We start from the raw sequence: 18,333 nt of genomic DNA, 5'->3' as shown, positions 1-18,333 counted from the left end.
TCTCTCTCTCTCTCTCTCTCTCTCTCTCTCTCTCTCTCTCTCTCTCTTTCTTTCTCTCTTATCTCTCTCCACTATCTTACTATATAGCCCAGACTGACCTCAAACTTAAAAGGATTAGCCTGCTTCTACCTCCCAAGTGCTGGGATTAAACACATGTACCACCATGCCTCCACTTAAGTGGTAGTTTCTTATACAATTTGGTAGGAATTAGGAAATGACTATTCACATGCTATATTCTATTTTTGCTGTGATAGCTTTTTAAAGATATATTTGGGAGTATACTGGCTAGTTGCATAGTTTGACATCAGCTAGAGTCATTTGGGAAAGGGAGCTTCAATAATTAAAATGCCCCCACCAGATTGGCCTGTGGGGAAGCCTATGGGGTCTTTTCTTGCTTGCTTGATAACTGGTCCTGGATGCTATATAAAAGCCAGGTAAGCAAACCCTCAGCAGTGTTCTCCTGTGGCTTCTGCTTCCATTACTGCCTCCAGGTTCTTGCCCTGCCTTGATTTTCTTCATGATGGACTGTAATCTGTGAGATGAAATAACCCTTTCCTCCTCAAGTTGCTTTTGGTCACGACATTTTATCACAGCAATAGGAAGTAAGACACAGGTGTTCCTTAAGATCTACTTCCATGCAATTTGGATTTGTTAGGACAGCCAGGACCTGGCATGTAGTTGTGTTCACAGCTAAGATTATTACACACAAAGGACAAGAATAAAAATCAGCAAAAAGTAAAAGGTATAGTGTGAATTTAAAAAGAAACTGCATGTGGCTTCTAAGAATCATCTCATTGTGAAGTCACAGGCTGTGCCTAATTCCCTTAGTAACAGTGTATGAGCACGTGTGACATGGTGACTGCTGGGCAAGCTCCTTAGCCACTCAACACTCTGCGTTTCACTGGGGTTGACCATATAGAGGCCCTCTGCCAGCTACATAACAAACTTCTAGGCTCCCCAAGGAAAGAGTGCTCAGCACAAGCTCCTGTGTATAAACAGGCAGAGTGTGGCACTTTTACCAGCTCCGTCATAGTATGAGAGTCTTCTCCAGACTTCCAAGTACAAAGGGCCACACTCCCAGGCCTGCTATGTTACCTTTCTTCTGTAAAAGTTTTCCGTTGAGATTATGTAAGTTCTGACTAAGGAATCATGTTTATTGCCTTTGGTGTTCAATTCTTTATGAAGTTTAATTTATTTCTCAGAGTGAGGTATAGGAATGGTTAACCAGTTGAAGGTTTACCAGTTGAGGGGCTGACAAGATTGCTCAGGGAGTAAAGATGCTTGCCATCAAGCCTGCTGACCACAGTTCAATCTCTGGACTCCACACAGTGGAAGGAGTGCCCATAACACACAATGTAAACAAAATGTAATTAAACCAGTTGCTTGCTTTTGATGACTGACAACTACTGCAGTGCCTGACTTGTCACATCACAGTTGCTTTAATAATGGTGAAACTGCCCTTGAGGTGATTAAAAATCCATCCATTGGGAGATCAAGTAAAATGATAGCTTCTTATGGTCTAATTGATCTGTTCTTCAAAGACTTGCCTCTCTTGTTTGTTTGTATTTTTGGTTTTTGAGACAGGGTTTCTATCTATAGGCTTGACTGACCTGGAACTCTCTCTGTGGACCAGGCTGGCCTCGAACTCAGGGATCCACCTGCCGCCTCTGCCTTCCAAGTGCTGGGATTAAAGGCATGTACCACACTGCCTGTACTTAAATTCTTTAAGTTCAAAGTGATAGTAAGATGGTAACCAACAGAAATGACATCTAGTTATTTGCATAAAGATTAATTTTAAAAATTATGAAAATCAATATACATAGGCTAGATGTAGTGGTACATTTATAATCCTAGCACCTAGAAAGCTAAGGCAGGACAATTTTAAGTTTAGACCAATCTAGGCTGTAAAAGGAATAAGGCATTAAACTAAAGATTCACCGCTTCATTTATTCAAAAAACTGCTTTAGTCAATAATTATTAATCTAGTAAAAGTGTAAGTTAAGTTATTCAATAAACATTGACCCAAAGTTAAATTTGAACTTACTAAGTAAACATTCCAGTAAACTTAGAATGACTGTCATCTTTCTTTCTTAGTAATTTCTCAAAAAACTGCTTTGTATCCATCTCATTTATACATGATGTATACTGTATTTATCACATAGCTTAAGCTCTGAAAGAGTAAGTCTGGAGTCCTGAGTGCTTTGTTTTGGTGTTAATTAAAAATAACCAAATATCATGAGATTTGTTGTTCTTGGCTTCAAAAACAGATCAAATAGATGAAAACCTGAAGCAGGCCCTGCAGAAAGATTTAAACACCATGGCCCCAGGTCTCACTATCCAGGTAAGCTACTTCCTGAGCTTTCTGGGGAAGCTTCTAGAGCTTCCAATTGAATGCTTGTATGTGACTAGTTATGCAGCTACTTAACCAAATCACTGTGGTAATTTGGCTTTACCTCCTTGCAGAAATGAGAAGCATGCTGAGTGGAATTTTCTTGTAAGTTTTTAAGAAGACAATTTAAGGCTCCTAGGAGGAGGAGAGGAACTAAGTTCATACTTCTACCAACTATGAGTTATTTTTAAACACAGTAATGGTTATTAATCAGTATAAAAGTATATCATGCCTTCAATAACATCATGAAGAAGTTCAGATGTAAGAATTAAACAACAGTTCTAAACCAAATAGGTGTCACAGGGTGTTAGTTCACAGATAATTTATTGGGGGATAATTGCTCTAAGAGTGTTGTAAGAGTAAGAGGCTATTTCAAGAGAGCATGCTAAAGACTTTGATCCAATTGAGATTTTGGTTAAATCTGGAAATTTTCGTTAAATTTTATGAAAAAAAGGAAAAAAGTATTTCATGCCAGGCATGTGTTACTCAGATGCAGCTGAAATCTCAGTGACTACTTAGAATTCCCTTCTTCATATTACTTCGCCATTTCTCTGTTCCCAGCTATTTATTAAGCAGCATTAGTATTATGAACCACGACATGTTCTCCTTATAGAAAAATTGTTTTTAAAGAGACTGCACACGTGCACACTTACTAGCAGTGCCACTATGACGTCACTGGCATTGGATGCAGTGAAATATATGCTGGCTTCCCTCTGGAGAGAGATGGGAAGTCTTCTCTTTTTGATCTGCATTACTTTGGTTATTAATGAAGCTGAACATCTTTTGATATTTTTTAATGCTCGTCTTCTGCTAGTGGTTGCTTCATATCCTTTACCCATTTTCTGGTAGTTTTTTTTTTTTTAAGCCTACTGTTGTGTAGTGGTTCTGCATAAGTTCTAGATATTTTTATACACAAACTGGACATTGTTGTTTCTACTAATAATTTCTTTGGCTGTTGGTGGCAGGATGGGAGAGATTTCTTCCATATGAGATTTAGGCATTGATTTAAATTTGTGGATTAATTTAGTGACATAGCCATTTCCACAATGTTAATTCTCCCAGTCCATGAGCAGGGGAGGTCTTTCCACCCTCTAATGTTCTTTAGTTACTTTCTTTAGTGTCTTAAGTTTTCACTTCTTTGCTAGGTTTATCCTTAATTTTGGCTTGTTTTGTTTTATCCTGTTAGACATGTTATCCCATGCCTCCTCCCCCAATTTCTTTCTTGAGAAATTCATTATTGGTATATAGAAAGCATAATGAGTCTTGTATATCAATTTTGTATCCTGCTTCTTTGCTAAAATGTTTATAAGGCCTAAGAGTTTCTGAGAGTCTTTAAAATCTTTCAAATATAGGTTGAGTATTTGACTTCTTGTTGATATCTGTTTGTTAAGGATAACACATTAATAAAGGAATTCTAAGAAGAAAGTTATGACTTGGAGCACTATACTGAGTAAGGGCGTAGAGTGGGTCCCCATGTCTCAGTGTATTTTCTCTATTTGTTGGGTGGATGTCTTACAGAACTGTTCAGTTCATTAGCCTAGTTGTTGATTAGGTGATCTGCTGTGAATTGCTTTGTTTTGGTTTAATGTGTGTGGGTGTTTTATATGTATGTCTACACCATGTTTCTGCCTGGTGCCCTCAGAGGCCAGAACAGGGCATCAGAGCCCCTAGAGCTAGAGTTGGATGAATGTTAGCTGCTATGTGGTGGCTTCTGTCCCTGGTGGTATACCTTTTATCTCTGTCGCTTACCAGAAGTGAAGAAGTTGGATTCCTTGCTGTATTCTCACAGCAGACTTCTTGGTCCTCTGGCTCCTACCATCTTTCTGCTCCCTCTTCTGCAATGCTCCCTGAGCCTTGGGTGTGGAAATTACTTTGTAAATGTATCAATTGGTCCTGGACACCCATGATAAGTTTCTCTTTGCCCTTTGACCAATTGTGGCTCTCTGTAATTGTCTGCTCCAAAGATAAGTCTTACAACATTTTAGTGGCATCTTGCATTGTGTAAGGCTAATTTAGATAACATTAAGAAACCATTACTTTACATTAATATTTTTATGATGTTCCCAACTGTGTACATTTAACTTTAAAGTGGTACATAGTCTACCAATGGTAATACTTGAAAAAAATATACAAGCCTCAAATGACAGGTGGCTTAGTTTTTGACATTCTAAATTCTAAAGATCAGAAATTAATGAGAAGCTATGCTGAAGTGAATACATATCAAAACATTATAGAAGTATGTTAATTTTGCTAATGTGATGTAATGATTTCCTAGAAGTTTTTATGAAAAGTATTTAGAGAATGCCTACTGCATATCAACCATCATTCTTGACAAAGACTACAAATCACAGATGAGTCAGCATCTGTTAAACTCATCTAACATTAGTTCTCTTTCTTTTATTTTTTTCCTGGCCAAACTTTTGGCTTCAGCAGAAGTGTCTCAAACCAGAAATGGTTAACTCTTGATGAAAGCAATCTTATGGTTTCTCTAGAGGTTCATTCAATAAATTTCTGACAGAGATAAATGTGAAGAATTAAAATGTACAAAGTGTCATGCTTAGTATGTACAATAAGAGTGAAAATTTTTGGAGACAATATTATTTTAATATTTGCCCCAAGTCTATGCAATATAATTTGTTGTTCTATATTTAGTGGTTTTATATTAAAATTTCTATATCATAAGTGAACAATCAATCCACTAACAATGATATGAGTAAACATGTTAAGTTACAGAAAAATTAAAATTTGTGCTTATACTTTCTTATCATTTAATTTTTTCCATGAGGACAGTGTTTATACAACTTTACTGCTAGAGCATTCCAGTGTTTCCAAGAGCTAGCTACATATGAGTCAGAGTAAGCATGATTTAATAGCCACATTGACAAGATAGCTAAATTTTTGCTATGAAGATGGAAGTCTTTGATTCATATGGAATTTGTTTTAGCATTAAATTATGAGGTAGGGCTTTAATTCCTCCCTATCCCAACTGGGTGGTGACATTTCAAAGCTCCCCCCTTTTGTACTTCATTTTCTGCCAGCAGCAAAGATTTCTTGAATTTATTTATATTTATTTTTGAATTTAAGAAATCATATAAGCCAGGCAATGATGGCGCACGCCTTTAATCCCAGCACTTGGGAGGCAATCTTACATCTGATAGAGGGCTAATATCCAATATATACAAAGAACTCAAGAAATTAGACTCCAGACAACCAAATAACCCTATTTAAAAATGGGGTATAGAGCTTAACAAAGAATTTTCAACGGAAGAAACTCAAATGGCCGAGAAGCACCTAAAGAAATGTTCAGTATCCTTAGTCGTCAGGGAAATGCAAATCAAAACAACCCTGAGATTCCATCTCACACCAGTCAGAATGGCTAAGATTAAAAACTCAGGTGATAGTAGATGCTGGCGAGGGTGTGGAGAAAGAGGAACACTCCTCTATTGTTGGTGGGACTGCAAGATGGTGCAACCACTTTGGAAATCAGTGTGGCGGTTCCTCAGAAAATTGGACATAGCATTACCTGAGGATCCAGCTATACCACTCCTAGGCATATACCCAGAAGATGCTCGAACATATAACAAGGACATATGCTCAACTATGTTCATAGCAGCCTTATTTATAATAGCCAGGAGCTGGAAAGAACCCAGATGTCCTTCAACTGAGGAATGGATTCAAAAAATGTGGTATATTTACACAATGGAGTATTACTCAGCTATTAAAAACAATGAATTCGAGAGTTTCCTAGGTAAATGGATGGAACTAGAAATTATCATCCTGAGTGAAGTAAGCCAATCACAAAAGAACACACATGGTATTCACTCACTGATTATTGGATATTAGCCCAGAACCTTGAAATGCCCCAAGATGCAACTCACAGGCCACATGAAGCTCATAAAGAAGGAAGACCAAGGGGGGGGGCAGGTGATTCAGTCCTTCTTAGAAAGAGCAACAAAATACTCAAGGGAGCAAATATGGAGACAAAGTGAGGGACAGAAACTGAAGGAGGGGCCATCTGAAGACCTTTCCACCTGAGTATCCATCCCATGTGCAGTCACCAAAGGTAGATGCTGATGTGGAAGTCAGGAAGTGCATGCTGATAAGAGCCTGATATGGATGTCTCCTCAGAGGCCTTCAAGAGTCTGACATATTCAGAGGCAGATGCTCACAACTAGCCATTGAACTGATAATGGGGTTCTCAATGGAGGAGTTAGAGTGAAGGCCATTGGAGCTGAAAGGGTTTGTGACCCCATGAGGAGAACAACAATACCAACCAACCACAGCTCCCAGGGTCTAAACCACCAGCCTGGGAGCACTTAGGGAGGGATCCAGGGCTTCAGCTGAATACGTAAGAGTGGAGGGCCCTGCTGGGCATAGGTGGAAGAAGAGATCCTTGACCTCATGAAGGCTGGACACTCCAGGGTGTGGGAATTTTGAGGGTGGGGAAGTGGGAGTTGGGGGGTAGGTAGGGGTTAAGTTACATCCACAGAGAAGAAGGAGGAGGGGTAAGGGGATAGGGGGTTCCCGGGTGGGTGGGGGATGGGGTAAGGGGACAACATATGAAATGTAAATAAAACATCCAATAAAAAAATTAAAAAAAAAAAAGAAATCATATAAGCCAGGCAATGATGGCGCACGCCTTTAATCCCAGCACTTGGGAGGCAAAGGCAGGCTTGGATTTCTGAGTTCAAGCCCAGCCTGATCTAAAGAGTGAGTTCCAGGACAGCCAGGGATACACAAGAGAAACCCTGTCTCAAAAAAAAAAGAAAAGAAAAAAAATCATATAAACATTACTATAGCTTTGAAATTGGTATGGAGTAAATACCTAGTGAATATCTCTGCTATCAGGCAGCTCTGTCTGTAACAGCCCGTTCTTGTTTCCGTTTCCTGTCATTCTCCCCATCTTTTTTCTGGAAAAATTCTTGTGGCAAAGTAGAATAGTGAAAATGGTTATTCTTGCTTTCTGTGCTATTTAACAGAATGAGTTGATACATTCTGACACTGAGTTGAGAAAAGGTAAATTCATTCCATCAGCTTCTTCACCATTTCTCCCTCTGTGTGTACATGCATGCATGCATACATATGTGCTCCCTTGTATATGTGTTTGTTAGTCATTATTTTTTGATACATTGTCCTTTTTTCCTTAAATATCTTATGATTCATTAACTCATGGTGTCTGCTATAGTGACTATGATGTCTCCCAAGATTGGCAAGCTTGTAGCATGTTCTGCCTCAAACATCAAATTCTTTAAAAGATCCACTATGAAAATCTCAGAATGAAACCAATTATTTGTACAATTACTATACATATATATACACACATACACACAAAAGGTTTTCTTATTTTATGCTTTGTATAAGGCTGAAAAGATAGTTCACAAGTCTTTAAATATGGTATGCTTATGCTTCTCTTTTAATCATAGTCATCCAGAATGGAAGTTACCTTTATGTCTGGTGTTCACACCATGAAACCTGTTATCTCATAAATTATGGTTCTAAATTTTTGACTTCTGAAATTGCCACTGAATTGTCCTTATGGCCTTGCATGCTTTACTTTGATGTTTGATATTGTCTGAAGAGCTTTATTCTATCCAACTGTGATCCTCATACTAGTCTGATAACCCTCAGTATTACCTACAGATTTGATTATTCTCTTTCACATGGGAAATGCTGTGTTGCTTAAAAGTTTTGTTTTTGTTTGGTTTGTGGTTGTAAGGCCCCAACCCAAGGTCTCCCTCATGCTAAGCAACATTCTACCACTGAACTATATCCTCTTGTCCACTTAAAGATGTTTTGAATGCTAGATCTTAAAATCCTTGTGTTTGACCTTCTGAGTGGTGAGGTGTTATGGTACAGGGTCTCCAATCCACGAACTCCTCCCAGGATGGGTGAGGACCACATCTCAACCACCTTAGTTTTTGTACCTTACTAATCTCTAGACTGAGCACAGCCATATTTGCCAAGGGTTTGGGTGACCTATGGGTACCTCAAAAGGAGTTCATTGTTCCCCTCCACACCTACCTCTTATAGTCCATCAAGGCCAAGAGGACCCAGGCAATCTAAAGAGGGGCCTAGCATGCCACCTTCCTCTCCACTAAGCCCTGAAGCAGCTGTTCTACATACAGAGGAATAAGATCACAGTGGGTAATGTGCCTGTGGACCTTAGGTGAGAGGTAAAAGAATTATCTCACTGGAAATTTCAAGAAACTATATTTTGGAAAGCTACTAAGATTTATTGTTAAAAAAAAAAAAAAAAGGCGGGGCAGGGGGAGAATTATTGCACAGCATTATCCATCTCCGCATCAGATCTTCTCATGAACGTAAATAATGATGTGAGAGATTTTAAGGTGGTTGCCATTCTGTCAGTATCCATGTGATGGACTCAGTCAAGCTTATGAGCTCTGCTTTAGCATCCAAAGACTGGCTCTACCTTTGCCCAGACATTAAATGGTTTGGTTCATTTTGGCCATGGAGACTAGTCTAGATGAGCCAGACAAGATGTCCTCCTCAACTGTTCATACTGTTCAGGCTCAACAAGCCAACTCGGATAAGAAGACGACTTGGGAGTCGTTCACCATGCATTATTTCCTGGCTAACTAAGAGCCAGAGTAGCTGTGTCTGAGGCTCTTACTCTCAGAAGAACAGTGTCATCCAAGTAGCATTATGTCATGCACACTACTCATCGTTCCCTATTGTTGGTATACGGTCCCTATTGTTGGGTTCTTTGGATGTATATTTTTCTAAAGCAAATGAGTTGCTATAGAAGTCAGACAAGAAGCCCATGTACTAGGAGCCGTGAGGGGCTCTGAGGGGCACTGGTCTCTAGGGGCTTTTTTTGGGGAGCTGTTATTGAAATGTTTGACAATTATGAAGTCATTGAAAATTTCCCTGTTCTTAAGTACATTGTATAAGGACAGAGAGAGCTCTGGTAAAGCAAAGCTAAGAACCAAGCTGCCCTTTTTAAGCAGAAAGTGTGGAGGCCCTTAGACCAGTGCTTCTCAACCTTTCTAATGCTGGTAACCTTTTAATATAGTTCCTCATATTTTGGTGACCCCCCACCATAAAATTATTTCTTTGCTACTTTATAAGTGTAATTTTGCTACTGGTATGAATCATAATATAAATATCTGATATGCAGATATCTACTGTGTGACACACACACACACCCCAGTTACGACCCACAGTTAAGAACTACTGTCTTAGACTCTGTTTCTCTCTCTCTGAGGAGCCCAACCAAGGCAAACATGGCTTAACTCAAAATGCCTGCACTTCTCCAAAGAAAGATCAGTCAAATACTTGATTTTCTCCACCTCTGCCTTTAGGTTAGAGAAGATAGATCCACCAGCCTTTTGTCTAGCCAATAGTTTGGATGTTTACCACTCATTTTATGTGTTGAATTAAAAACTTAATAGGTTACAAAGTATTCTGTGTTTGTTCTTTGAAAGCAACTACCAACTTTGAAGCAGTGGCCCCTCCCTGGAGGAAACTTGAGGATATTTACAAATGTCTGGAAATATGGCTCAGAAATTGATGATCTTTGTGCCCCAACTGTAGTAGTAGGGAACTTGTATGCATTTTCACAGATAGACTGAAGAAGTCGCTTGCTTTCATCCTGTTCTGTTCTAGGTGTTTTCTCCAGTAAGTGCTAGAAGTTGACCAAAGAAGAGAGATTTTTGTTTGTTTGTTTGTTCCTTTTATTTGTAAATGAGGATGCAAGTGGCTTTCTTTCAGAGCTATGCAATGGCAGGCAGCATTTCTATATTTGGGTGTTTTGCCTTCAAATATGTCTGTGCACCACATGCATGCCTGGTACCAGGGAGGACTTCGGATACCTTGGAACTGGTTCCAGTTCTGAGCCATCCATGTGGTGCTGGGAATCAGACCTGTATTCTCTGGATCCCTTTAACCATTGAAGCATTTCTCCAGCCCTCAGAGATTGAGATTCTTAGGTCATCAGAAACTTGACAAATGCTTTCTTGTGTGTTTACGCTTGGGAACCTAACTCATGATGCTGTTTCTTAGGGTCTAAAATCCCCTTGTGATTTTTTTCTACAATGCTAGAGTCTCCTTTGATTTAGAAAACCATAAGCAAATGCATATGCATTTTTCCTAGTCTTTTAAAATAAACAGTCTTTACTTGGTCTGTACAGTGAGCTTAGCTACCAACGGAGATGTTATTTTTACTATAGACAGAGCTAAAAAGTTAACCCTGAGTGAACTGAGACAGAAAGGAGTGTTGAAAATTATCGGTTGATGAAGTAAATAGTTCAGAAAGGAAAGGCACTTACTGCCTGGAGCCCACCTGGGGGAAGGAGAGAACCTGAAAGTTCTCTTCTGACTTCTGCATACATGTACACACAGAAATAAATGTAAAAATGTCTTTTAAAAAATTGAAAGTTTTGTAAGTTAAATAAGATTCATGTGCTTAAAGGCTTTGTTACTTAAACATTTAGCCAGTTTTCAAAGAGAAATCCAATCTTGAGTTATGTGTGTGCATTATCAGTGGTAGGTGCAGGATGTTTGGTTAGCAAATGCAAAAGCTTCAGAGATAAGTTCTTAGTGTAGAAAATCAGCCTTTAAAAGCAACAGATTCCAAACAGATACTCTTAATTATGCCAAAGTCCACTGTGATTAGAACAGCAAAGTATCAGTAAAGAATGTCTACAAATACAGATAAACTTTGTTCTAAATGGACTCTAGACAAAAAGAGTGCAAGCTCTGAGTTGCTGGTTTCCTAAAGCAGTGGTTCTCAACCTTCCTAACACTTGAATACACTTCTTCATGTTGTAGTGACACCCACCGTAAAAATATTTCACTGCTACTTCATAACTGTAGTTTTGCTACTGTTACAAATCATAATGTAAAAAGTGTCTGATATATGACCCGTATGAGACTCAAAGGATATCTGATAGGCAACCCCCAAAGGAGTCGTGTCCTATAGGTTGAGAACCACTGTCCTAAAGCGTGGGGCTGCTTTTTATACATACTACCATCAGATTATAACTTTAGGAAGTGACCATTGGCTGGCTTACTGGACACAGAATTTAGTTGCACACACTGGCCTAGGATTTTCATTTGCTTTTAATATAATTTATCTCTCAGCCTAGTTCCTTTGACTGACTTCTTTGGTTTGCAAATTTGAAATGGTAAGCAAAGCTCTCCAAGGACAGGTTTGTAAACTATTTACCAAGGGGAACTTTCCCAGTTTAAGTTCTTTGAGGAGTAAAGTGGTTTTCTCTTGAGGTTAGGCACTTGACAATTGGTGTGACAACAGACTTTGTAGATTTGCTAGTGAGATCCTGGTGTAAGTTAGTGGGGAACTGTGTTACAATTGTTATTTACATGAGAGTCATTGGAGGAGCTCTGCTGTAGAAGGCGTGGTTAAAGGACTTTTTGTTGTTTTTGTTGTTGTTACCTTCTATTTGAAGTTTTATTGTTCTTAGGTAAGTCTGTCTGTGTAGCCCAAAGTGACCTTGAACTCCCTTCCAATCCTCCGCTGTCTTCTTCTACGTGCTTAGATTATATATGTGTATGCCTAGTTTGAATATTTACTTTTCATATATATTTTGGCTTTTCACTTTTTTTTTTTTTTAAGGCTGTGCGTGTTACAAAACCCAAAATCCCAGAAGCCATAAGAAGAAATTTTGAGTTAATGTGAGTACCACTCATGGGGTCCTAATATTTCTATTTAGAAATATTTACGTATTAATATAACAGTCCAGGGGAAAGATGGAAAACGCTTAATCTGGGATTGGATAAATAGCTGTTTTCTTCTTCTTTTTTTTTTTTTTTTTTTTGGTTTTTCAACACAGGGTTTCTCTGTGTAGTCCTGGCTGTCCTGGAACTCACTCTGTAGACCAGGCTGGCCTCAAACTCAGAAATCCGCCTGCCTCTGCCTCCCAAGTGCTAGGATTAAAGGTGTGTGCCACCACTGCCCAGCTTTTTTTAATTTTTTTTTTTTTTTAGCTGTTTTCTCTATGTTAATAATATTACCTTTTGTATCTTAATTCCCAGTAAATTCTTACTAGATTTCTCTTTATGTATGGACGTTTCCAAAGCAGTGCTCAAAGATGCAGTTTGTTGTGAAATGATTACTGAAGATACAAGGCACTATAATCTATATATAAATAGAGCCTTGAATGAAATATTAATAAAACAGAGAATCCTGTTAATGTTGAAAAGAATGTCCTTTTTGTTACCTTGTTATAAAGATAAAGTCCCAGGGAATTCAGTGCCCTCTTCTGGCCTCCATGGCCACTGCAAACAGATGCTGCACAGACAAGCAGGCAGGCGAAACACCCGTACATAGTTTTAAAGGAGGAAAAAAAATCTTTTTTTAATGAATAGATACTTAGTTGGTATAAAGCTTAGGGATTTTTTTTTCATTATTTGTGATAATTGTAGGGAGGCTTTGCCTGAGTTTGAGTTGACTACTAAGTCTTTTTTCTTTTTAATGTGTCTAGAACTGGAAAGAAGTTACTTGCCTGACATGGGATTAGTTTCTAAGTGTTTTAAAGGACCCCTTTATGATAATACTTAAAATATTTGAAATAGAAATATTCTCAGAGTGCATATGAAAAGAACAAACATGTTTAGAAATTTTGGCTGTTAGGAGGAAAATAAATTCTAAATGAAAAATAACTAAAAATCAGGACTATGATAGATGAGGGCTGGGGATTGACTCATGGCAGAGTGCTTACCTGACATGGACAGGGCTAGTACACACACACACACACACACACACACACACACACACGCAGAGGTGGGGGAGAGGCAGGAAGAGAGAGAGAACAAGAATATCACAAGTGTATTGATTCAGGGTCCAAGGGAATAGAAATACTGCTCTGTAGTGTAATAACCCTGAGTCCTTTTTGTTTCTAGTCAGTCATTTGTTGTGCAGAGTTTTATTTCCTCTGTTTGATTGTAGAGCTATGCTTTAAAACTATAAAGCATGAAGTGTCAAGCCGAGTGGTAGATTATGAATCTGAACTGCTAATAGAAATAAGTTTTTCAAGGATCAGGAAGGTATCTTAAACTTTAGATATGATTGTTTCCACTAATAGATGAATCATATGGGTTCTCTCCTTCCTCCCTCCATCTCTCACTGCCCCGTCCCCCTCCTGCCATCTCTCACTGCCCCCTCTCTCCTTATTCAGAATGGTCATATACAGGATAAGCTTGAGTTACACTCTCAAACCTGCATGTTACTGTACTGTATCCCCAGGACCACAAAGGAGGAAAGGTGGTGGGAAGAAGGGAAAGGCAGAACCTTTTCTGATTTGTATGTTTTACTTCACAGGGAGGCAGAGAAGACAAAACTCCTTATAGCTGCACAGAAACAAAAGGTTGTGGAGAAAGAAGCTGAAACAGAGAGGAAAAGGGCTGTTATAGGTACTTGGCTTTATTTGTGAAATGAATGACTCTGACTATAGGTGTTGTGACTTTGTCCTGTTCTTCAGCAATTTCATGTTGGACAGTGAGAGGACATAAGACAGAATTATGTGTAGTGAAGAATTCTGGAACCTTCATTGTACATTCAGATGTCCTTAAACCTTTAAAGTAAGTGAAGCCAGTAGGTCATGAAGTAGCCTGACTTGTTTTCAGTTTATGGTATAATTTCACTCTATGAGCAGGAATCCGTTCATTCGGTGAACTCCTGCTAAAGAGTGTGTTCTAGTGTGTTCTTACTACAGCACTACTGTGTGCTGACTGCCTTTTCAGTGTCTCTGTGCACACATACAGGAGCTTCCTAGAGCAGCATGCCTCAGTGGAAGGTGTGGGACTGGCCTGTACCAGATCTTTCTTCTAAGCCATAATGAAACTGTCCAACTCCTGAGAGAATTTAAGAAATTCTTAAGGCATTTTCACACAGTTAATTTTTTTGTAAGTTTTACTTTTTATTAATTATTTTATTTATTTACCTTTCAAATGTTGTCCCCCTTCCTGGTCCCCCCTGCACAAACACCCCACCTCCTCACCCCTCCCCTTTGCCTCTGAGAGGGTGCTCCCCCACCAACCCACCCACTCCCACCTCACCTCTCTAGCATCCCACTTCTCTGGGGCATCAAAGCTCCATGGGGCCAAGTGCATTGCCTCCCACTGAGGCCAGATAAGGTAGTCCTCTGCTACATATGTAGAGGGAGCCATGGACCGGCCCATGTATGCTGGCTTAGTCCCTGGGAGCTCTGAGTGGTCCAGTTCCAATAATTCATTTTTATTATAGTTTGTAATCTGTTGGTTCATAATCGATTGAATGAAATTCAAGGAAAAGGTACTTTGGGGTAGGTCGTTGAGAAGCACTGTTGTAAAAAACATCCCTCAGGGTGCAGTTGCTGAGTCCAGTGTATGGGTGAGTGTGTTCAGGTTTCTCTTGCTCTCCAACTGGTCCCTCCCTGGTTCTTCCAACTCAGCTGTCTTCAGCAGAGTTTGAGTTCTGGGTTCTGTACTGCTATGCTGAGTTCTCCTTTCTCTGTGTCCTCCTTGCCCCTTGGAGTTGCCAGATTTCAAACATGTGAGCCAGTTCAGTGATGGACAGAGAATCACATAATTTCAACTTTAATATCCCAGATTTTTGGAAATTGTTTATTGGATTTAAGGGTTAAAGTAAACCCTTTAAGGTTTACTGCCTTTGAGTATCTTATGCCAGTTCTCTGATGGCTTTTTCGAACTGATTATAGTGTTCTTTGTATTTTTTGAGTACTTTTGATCCTTCCCCAGATTCATGCCTTGCAAATGATCTTTTCGTGATTAGTGGCTTATCTTTAAATTGAAGTATCTTTAAGATACAGATATTTGATTTCACATAGTTCATCACAAACCTAGTGGTTTGTGTCTTACTTTGTATACCAGTTCTTTTGCCTCCACCAGTATCATTTATTCTAAACATTTAAAATTCTTCTTTTTGTGTATGGGCCTTTCATTCACAAGGGACTTAGGTTAATGTTAATGTGACAGAGATTTGGCTTTACTTCTTCCAAATGGCAACCCAGTTATCTCAGACTATTGAGTAGTTGATTACTTCCTCTTTTTGAACGCCATTCATGTTATATAATAAGATATTACATGTCATTTGTTCTGATGCTAAGATCTCTGTTTTAACTCTTTGTTCTGACTTCACAGTTACTTCTTGCTGCTGGAGTTTTTCCTTAGCTGTTTCTCTTGGCTGTAATTTTTAGCTATTCTTAATTATTCTGAAATTAGTTTGGACTAACTAGGCCCTGTATTCAGCCAGGAGACTATAAGGACCAGCCCACTTCTGTAAAATACTGTCAGGATTTTTGTTGGAACTATGTTGAATGTGCACTGATTTGGAGAGAATGGAAATATTTATGATACCGGGTGTCTTAGTCAGGGTTTTTATTCCTGCACAAACATCATGACCAAGAGGCAAGTTGAGGAAGAAAGGGTTTATTCAGTTTATACTTCCAGGTTGCTGTTCATCACCAATGGAAGTCAGGACTGGAACTCAAGCAGATCAGGAAGCAGGAGCTGATGCAGAGGCCATGGAGGAGGGATGTTACTTGTTGGCTTGCTTCCCCTGGCTTGCTCAGTTTGCTTTCTTATAGAACCCAAGACTACCAGCCCAGGGATATGGTACCACTCACAAGGGACCCCCCCCTCCCTTGATCACTAATTGAGAAAATGCCTTACAGCTGGATCTCATGGAGGCGTTTCCTCAACTGAAGCGCCTTTCTCTGTGATAACTGTAGCTTGTGTCAAATTGACACAGAACCATCCAGTATACTGGGTCTTTCAAATCTCTTCTATTTATTAGAAATGTGTTTTAAGGAGTATCATGATGAAAGATTAAGGAGCTGACTTAGGGTGTAAAGTGTAAGCAATTGTGAAAACCAGGCACACATAAAAACATGGAGTAGGCTTGGTGACCCACCTGTAATCTCAGCCTCACTAGGCATAGACGTGCTCCCCAGAGCAAGCTGGCAGCAAGAGTTTATAGACAAGTTCTGGTTTTATTGACAAATAAAAGGGAAGACTCAGAGGTGACTCCTGGTATCAGCCTCATCCTCCATGTGCTGTGCACCTACATGCATGTGTTCTATGTGTGTGCCCACACATGAAAACTGGAAAAGGTACAGTATTCTTAAAGTCCCTGCTATTTGCTAGAAATTCATTCCATTAGTACCCGGTGTGGTGATGCACACCTTTAGTCCTAGTACTGGGGAGGCAAGGCCAGCCTGCTCTACAGAGTACATTCCAGAACAGACAAATCTATAGAAAAACTGCCTCAAAAGAGAAAAAAAAAGAAAGAAAGAAAGAAAGAAAGAAAGAAAGAAAGAAAGAAGAAAGCAGTTCATTCCCGTGTAGCCCTTAAAAAAATTTTTGTTTCTGCAATAAGTACTCTTCTACGAAGGAACTTTTTCTAGCTTGTCATTGTTTTTGTGTATATAGCCATTGGTTTTTAGTTAGCAACAGAGCTGAAGATGCTAGTATCCATAGTGATATCTTTGGTTCTCCTGTGAGGAATTGTATTGTTTTTAGATATCAGTAATTCTACTTTCTTCTGCATAGAAACATCACACCTTTCATTTTCTCTTGCCTCACTGCTTTAAACTTCAGCCTCCAAAAGTAGCAGTAGCAGGCATTTTGTGGCTATAGTTCCAGTAACAATTGCTGTCTTAGCATCTGCTATTCAATGAAGTTTCCTTCTGTTCTTTGCTTGCCAAGGGCCCTCATTAAGAATTACTGAAATTAAATTATTGAGTTGATTTTTAAGCTGCTAATATGGTGAATTGTATTGTTAGATGTTATATTACTGGATTTTTTTGTGTGTGTGTTACTGTATTAAACCTACTCAGTCATTATGTGGAAGGTTCACCATAATTTCTTGTAAGACTTACTAATAATTTTTAAAAATTTTTACTTTTGTTTCTTATGAGATCACCCTACAGTTTTCTTATAGACTCTTACCATGTTTTGCTTATTTGTATTTTGTTTGGTGTTAGGATTTGCTGTTTGTTGTGTGCCGTGTTTCTCCCAACTGCAAAATAAATTGAAGAGCATTTATTTCTCAGAGCATTTGTGTTTGGTGCATATTGTTTCCTTTCTGTGGGTTTCATGGAACCCATACAACGTTCTGCTTTACTGTGGTTGGTGCTGTTTTGTTTACTTGTGCTTTGGTAATATCTATCCTGATTTCATTTCTCTGTTGCATATAAGTTTACTCCATTTTTCATTTCTTTTTAAGGCTTAGAAATTTTGTTTTTGTTGAAAATTGTCTGTTTTATAATACTTCAAATGGGGTTATGGACTTGTAACCTTCACTGCAGCCTTGACGCATCTGCGGGTCCCTCCCTTTCCTCATGTTGTTTGTTTGTACATTCTTTTTGTTGGCTCAGTTTTCATCTTACTGATTCTTTTTTCGAGCACCACGTTTGGTTTTGGCTTGCTTGACTGATTGCTTTCTTTCCAGTGTTATTTTTATGAATTTTTTTCCTTCTTCACTATGCATTTACTCATCGGTTCTTTAAGAAACTAATTAGGTGCTTATTAAAACCATTGACTTCCAGTTTTTCCTTTTTTTCATTTTTCTTTCTTTTTCTTTTTTGGCTTGGGTTCTTTGGTTTTGTTTTGCTCTGTTTATTTTAGTGGAAGCATACAGGAGTGTACATTTTCTTCTGAGTACTGCTCTGGTCTTGGAGAATTTGCTTAGTGGTTGTTTTGCTTATATGTGTTCAGTTTTCTTTTTAAGATATTTCCATTATAATTTCATCATTAATCCATGAGTTATATGCATTTTTTTTCAGTTTTTGGTTCAGTGAGTTTTGAGAATCTACTTTTTTATGTTATTGATTGTCAGTGTCAGTTACAGTCAGAAGATAACATTTGTTGTATGGGTCATTGAGTTGTGTGTGTGTGTGTGTGTATCTATATCTATAGATAGATAGATAGATAGATAGATAGATAGATAGATAGATAGATAGATA

General features: G+C 38.7%; 1 protein-coding gene across 2 annotated transcripts in view; it reads left to right on the top strand.

Moving 5' to 3' along the window:
- Positions 1–18,333, top strand: part of Erlin1 (ER lipid raft associated 1) — a 38,071-nt gene that overhangs the window by 11,234 nt on the left and 8,504 nt on the right. For both annotated transcript variants that reach the window (XM_028774872.1, XM_028774861.1), the window contains exons 7-9: positions 2,268–2,341; positions 11,985–12,043; positions 13,689–13,780. In XM_028774872.1, the coding sequence (XP_028630705.1) occupies positions 2,268–2,341; positions 11,985–12,043; positions 13,689–13,780 (225 nt within the window). The remainder of the gene's footprint in view (positions 1–2,267; positions 2,342–11,984; positions 12,044–13,688; positions 13,781–18,333) is intronic.

Source organism: Grammomys surdaster, unplaced genomic scaffold, assembly GCF_004785775.1.
Source record: "Grammomys surdaster isolate TR1022 unplaced genomic scaffold, NIH_TR_1.0 66, whole genome shotgun sequence".
NCBI lineage: Eukaryota > Metazoa > Chordata > Mammalia > Rodentia > Muridae > Grammomys > Grammomys surdaster.
This window is presented reverse-complemented; position numbering and strand designations above follow the sequence as displayed.